The sequence below is a fragment of the Eurypyga helias genome, unplaced genomic scaffold, assembly GCF_000690775.1.
Source record: "Eurypyga helias isolate BGI_N326 unplaced genomic scaffold, ASM69077v1 scaffold13041, whole genome shotgun sequence".
Lineage (NCBI taxonomy): Eukaryota > Metazoa > Chordata > Aves > Eurypygiformes > Eurypygidae > Eurypyga > Eurypyga helias.
In genome coordinates, this window is record NW_010229057.1 from 1 (window position 1) to 5,757 (window position 5,757).

At 45.5% G+C, this 5,757-nt stretch overlaps 1 protein-coding gene across 1 annotated transcript in view; it reads left to right on the plus strand.

Moving 5' to 3' along the window:
* Window positions 1–56: 56 nt before the first annotated feature.
* The window catches only part of LOC104516055 (transcription termination factor 2-like), a gene marked incomplete at its 5' end in the record, with an annotated part of 21,367 nt that continues 15,666 nt past the window's right edge, over window positions 57–5,757 (plus strand). The window contains 8 exon segments of the mRNA XM_010160256.1: window positions 57–168; window positions 378–424; window positions 427–460; window positions 1,469–1,535; window positions 2,007–2,241; window positions 2,244–2,968; window positions 3,832–3,958; window positions 5,702–5,756. Coding sequence (XP_010158558.1) covers window positions 57–168; window positions 378–424; window positions 427–460; window positions 1,469–1,535; window positions 2,007–2,241; window positions 2,244–2,968; window positions 3,832–3,958; window positions 5,702–5,756 — 1,402 coding nt within the window.

The window sequence follows — 5,757 nt, forward strand, 5'->3', positions numbered from 1 at the left end:
TCCCGGTGGTGGCGGGTGGCTCGCTCTGACCAGTTCCCCTCTTCTCCGCCCTGCAGGGTCGCTCTGCTTCCTGAAGACGGGTGTCCGCGATGGCCCCAACAAGGGGAAGAGCTTCTACGTGTGCGGAGCGCAGGGCCCTGCGCCCTGCGGCTTCGTCCTCCCGGCGCCGTAGGTGCAGGGCTTGGGGGCGGGAGGGTCTCCCCCCGGTGTGAGGCTTTGGGTGGCACACACGGCCCTTTTGAGGGGCGTTCAGTGTTATGTCGGCAGCCGTAAGCTTTTATTTCCTTAGTCACGTAGTCTCTGAGAAGGCTGTTGTTGCTGTTCGCAGGGCAGCGTGTCTTGTAAGCATTCTTCCTCCTTTCCCTTCCTCTTCTCAGTATTCCTGCTTCTCACTGCTTGGTCCACGAGGGATGTGTGGTGGATCTGTCCTGGTTCAGCGGCAGGACAGAGATGAATACCAGTAAGTTCCTCAAAGTGGAAAGAAAGGTTTGTTGTACAGATTGGGAATTGTCTGATGGCGGCGGAGTTGCGGTTCCCTTCTAGAATGGAGAAGGCTCATCCAGCCTTCAGGTCTTGACTTGGCATGTGTCACAATGTTGCTGTTTTCACTGGAAATTATGTCCAGTGGTATAAACCAAAGTGATCGGGTGATGTTTGTTTTTAGCAGAATTGAATGTGGCCCTGTGGTTAGGTTCATTCCAGACTGAGTGTTCATCACATTTAATTCTGATGAGGTTCTTGCAGCAGTTGGCTGCCAGTGTGCTCCACAGTTGGCCTGTGCAGTGTAACTAGAAGAATTCTATTTCATAGAATCACAGAGTGGTTTGGGTTGGAAGGGACCTTAAAGACCATCCAGTTCCAACCCCCCTGCCATGGGCAGGGACACCTTCCACTAGACCAGGTTGCTCAAAGCCACATCCAGCCTGGCCTTGAACACTTCCAGGGAGGGGGCATCCACAGCTTCTCTGGGCAACCTGTCCCAGTGCCTCACCACCCTCTCCGGGAAGAACTTCTTCCTGATATCTAATCTAAACCTCCCCGCTTTCAATTTAAACCCGTTACCCCTTGTCCTGTCACTACAGGCCCTTGTAAAAAGTGTTGTCGCCCCCTCCAGATTTCTTGTAGGCCCCTTCGGGTATTGGAAAGCTGCTATAGTGATATCCTTACCCCTTGAAATCACAGGATGCTTCTGAGGCTCTGAACATAGACAGTATTTTTGCCTGAGCACTTACTTTTTATGGCTAAAATTAAAAATCAAATCCAAACTCTAGGAAACAATCTAGAGAACAATGTTTTTATAAAAAGCTTTGTTGCTTGTGCTCATGGCCTTTTGCTCTGCAAAAGTCTGGATGTGAAGTGCAGATCCAGAGAACTTGTCTGTGATGTTTTTGGTGCAAAGTACTTTTTAAAGACTCTAGAGTTCCTTTACTGGCTCCTGTGGTTCAAATCTTGTTTTATTCTTCGATAGGTTGTTTTACCGTTGCCTTAAAAGTAAGTTGAGTGGGAAGAAATGGTGTGGAAGCGTCCCATGGCAGGTATGAGTATTTCATTTGTATTACAGTATCAGCTTATTCCAGTGTGACTTTCACTCTGCATACTGTAATCACCTCTGAGATCACACAGTCGGAGGGTTTGTCTTTTCTAGCTGAAAAGTGGGTCGGCCTGTTGTCCTCAAGATGAGACTTCTCTTACTTCTAAATTGTGTGAACTAATCACTCTTCTCCTGTCTTAGAAGAAACTTGGGTTTGATTTTCAGCTATCCTCTTTTCTTGAGGATGATGCTGTGGGGACGTGATCCCCAAAAAACATAGGAATGGCAAAGAAAGCAGAAAGCCAGCAGTTTTATTTTTTTTTTCCTTATAAAATGTTTATCCTGATCCTGTTAAAATGAGAGGAAAGGCGATGTTCATAGGGAACAAAGCCTTGATTGAGATGACCAGGTTGTGTGCATAGTTAGCAGACTTCAATAATTTGTACTTAGGCACTTAACTCATATTCTATTGCAGGATCCAAAAGCTGCCAAAGTGTCAAAAGCCTTAGAATCCCAGCCCACCACAGCACCTTTCTTCAATCCCAGCGGCCAAAGAAATCCCTTCAAAGTGATAGACAAGAATTGTGAACCATCATCCTGGAAACAAATTAAGGAAGGAAATGGAGAGGAAAATAAAGCAAAAGGAGTAAAAGCAGAGAAAGAGAGCGTGCTGATATCGCACAAAGAGAAGAAATCAAGCTCTGATTCCTCCATAGGGAATTAGAGGGTCTGGAAACTAAAATGAAGCAGTCCATGGGAAACAGAAGTGATCCAGAGCTTAAGGAAAGCTCACTGTCTGGATCTAAGCTTGGTCTTTCTGAGTCTTGGAGAGGGAAAAAACCCACCCTTTGGGAGGAAGGGAAATATGGTGGCAGTGAATCCAAGAAGTCTTCTGAGTGTGTGGAGGTACAGCCAGGTGGGAGATCAAAGCTCATTCCACTAAGTCTTGGAAAGGAAAGTACAAGTACAAAGACTCCAGAGGAGGAACAGCTCAGAGAGAAAGGCTTAAAAAGCCATGGAGATAAAGAGACCAGCAAGAAAGAATGTGGTGGTGGGAAGAACGGAGAGAGGAAACCAATGTCTAAAGAAGATGCGATTTCCCCAGCAGTACCACACCCGGCTTTGGAACATGCTGCCCTGAAGGGAGGAGCAGGGGCAGCGCCGACCAAGACCCAGATCAGGCCCGGGCTGGGCCAGCCTGCTGAAGTCTCTGGCAGTGACAGTGATGAAGTAGGATTTGTTTATTCTTCATCAGGTAAAAGTAAAGCTGAGAAATCAGTTGATGGTTTGCAATCAAGAGAGATTCCTGCAGAAAAATCAGGGAAGAGTGTGCAGGGGACATCTTCGCCAGGAGATGCAGCATCACATCCTGTGGAAGGACCCCAGGACCCTAAAGCTCTTCACAATCATCTTGTAGTCCAGCTGAAGCAGAAGAAGGTAATTCATTGCACCTATGATTCCTTTTGTTTTGGTTCTGTGTTCAGGATGACTTCCCTTACTCGTGGCAGGCGTCAGTATACAGTATCCCCTCACGGCAGAAACTCAAAATGCTTGGATGGTTTAGGAAGGCGGGGCAAGGGAAGAAATTCAGCTTAAGAACAGGCTAGTTGTGTTAAGCCACATCCAAGACAATTCCCCCACAAGGTAGTACAGCCTTCTGTGTTTGGGGGTACTCAGTTTTGACCTCCCTGAGGTTGTGTCTGCCTTTTACCCAGAGAGTAATTTGCCCAAGCTGGAACAGTGCACAGCCAGCTTAACCTTCTTAAATAACACGTCTGTTTCTGGTGGTCTCTCTTGGCCTTGTGGAGTAAGAGTCATCTAGCCACACTAAGGTGAAATAAACTACCTGTCTGGTTTGTTTTTTCTTTTTTAAATAATTATGTTCCATAGTATTTATTATTAAAAACACCGTTCGCCTATTGCTCAGAACAGGACCTTGAAATAAACAGTCAGGACTGTTGTTCCTGCTAGTACAGACAGAAATGTGCAAGTGGGTTGAACTTTGGATGCTTTGAGAGATACCAAGTCTCTTGACTCCCTGTTCATCCCCCTTTCACAAAAAGGTGAGGGTCCTGCACCCTTCTCTTCCGAAGTACACTAATGGTTAGTTTATTTTCTGCTATTTAAGACTATTTAGTCACATTGAATGGCACTTAAATGCTTTTGGAAATTGTACAACGGTATCAAAATACAAATTACTGTGGCATAAGATTAGTGTTTTTAAACTTCTGTCTTGATTGTTCTCAGTTGGCAGAGAGCTGGGTAAGCACGCTCAGGTTTCAGATTCATTTGTTTTGCAGAGTACGCTGGCTACAGTGAATATTCAGCTGCTGCCAGATAAAGGGGCACGGTTACTGAAGCAAGTGCAGGATTTGGAAGCTGCACTCAGTGCTCTTAACATTTCAACAGCAGACACTACTGAAAAAGGTAGGGCTGAACTTTTCTTTTTGCCCCAGAGCTTTGCAAAACAGTTTCTCTTACAAAGTTGCTAATATTTGAAGAAAAACCAGCATAAATTTATATGTGGCATGTGACCTACGTTTGTTTGTTGTGATTCACTGAAGATGAAAAGTACTGTTTGCCAAGTGTGCATCTGGATGAATGGAATAACTCGAAGTGCAGTGACTTTCCCAGAGAGTTTCATCCCGTGGTTAGGACCCAGGGTTAGTTCTGTTTCCAGCTTTGGCTATCTGACTGAGGCAGGTGTCCCTCTGAGAACTTGCCAAGGAAGTGTTAACTTCCTCTTTGTTGCAGTATGGAACCCTGCTGCTTATGCACCTTTTGGCTGCTCTGCCTGAATGTTCAAGTTTCCAGCTGCAAAATAAGCCATTCTTGTAAAGTGATATTCTAATGAACTGGTATTAATCAGTTGTGGAAGAGAGGCATTTTGTTGAGTTGCCTGCATGATCACCTCAACAGGAGAGTTGTTATTATTACAAATTATCAGTTATGTTGATGAAAAATCCAGCTTGACAACTCTGGAAACAGAAAATCTCTGGCAAGGAAACAGTAATTCACAGCACGCCACACAAGAAGCAGTCTCAATGTCTTGTACTGTATCTGGCTTTAAGTAAAACAAACTTTTCCAGGAAAGAGAGAAGAGCTCAGAGTTCTTGCCCCATTTGTTCCTTGGCCCATTCATTCTTGGGTGTTTTGATAGTTTTTCTGACCAAAACATTGACAAGAAAGATGTGTTTAAAAGAAATAAATCCTCTGGGAACAGTGTGCACACCTGCCCTTGTGTTTGCACTAATCTAATCACAGTTGCAATATTCACTGTGTTGGTATGTCATGGTTTAGCCCCGGCTAGCAACTAAGCACCACGCAGCCGCTCGCTCACCTCTCCCTCCTCCGGTGGGAGTGGGGGAGAATCAGAGGAAAAAGGTAAGAGAACCCCCCGTGGGTTGAGATAAGAACAGTTTAATAATTAAAAATAAAATGAAATAAGATAATGATGCTAACAGTACTAATAATATGTAATGAAAATAACAATACAAATAGTAATAGTATGTAATGGAAAGGAAAACAGCAATGGGTGGGGGAGAAAAACCCCAAATTATACAGCTGCTCACCACCTGCTGACCGACACCCAACCAGTCCCTGCGCAGTAACAGCCAGACAGAGCCCGAGAGTCCCCCTGGCCAACTCCCCCCAAATTAACTGGGAGCATGACATTTTATGGAACAAAATATCCTTTTGGTCAGTTTGGGTCAGTTGTCCTGGCTGTGTTTCCTTCTCTACAAGAAGCTGGGAACACAGGTGCAGCATGAGAAACTGAAAACATAATATAAACAGTACTTGGCACAACTAAAACCGTTCCTATGTTGTCAATATTCTTCTCAGCACAAATCCAAAGCAGAGCTTCTTACTAGTTACCGTGAAGAAAATTAACTGTGTACCAACTGAAAGCAGCATGTGGTATAAACCACACGCTGAGGCTCGAGCCCAGCTGCATCGCCTGTCGTGCAGGAGCGGGTTAGGGGCGTGCATGCTATCAGTTGCCGTGGCTCAGCTGATGAAGTAACCTGCTACTCTGCTGTGAAATCAGTGGGACCCCTTAATAATACTCTGCAAGTGGATCATTGGGCAAAACAGAGGCCTTTCTCTGGGCTGTAACGCAGGTCTGAGGTCCACTGTGCAGCCTCAACCTGCGATTCCTGTCTTCTTAAGGGGAGGACAGCACGAGCAGCGGTTGCCGTGAGGAGTCCACACCTAACCCGTTCAGC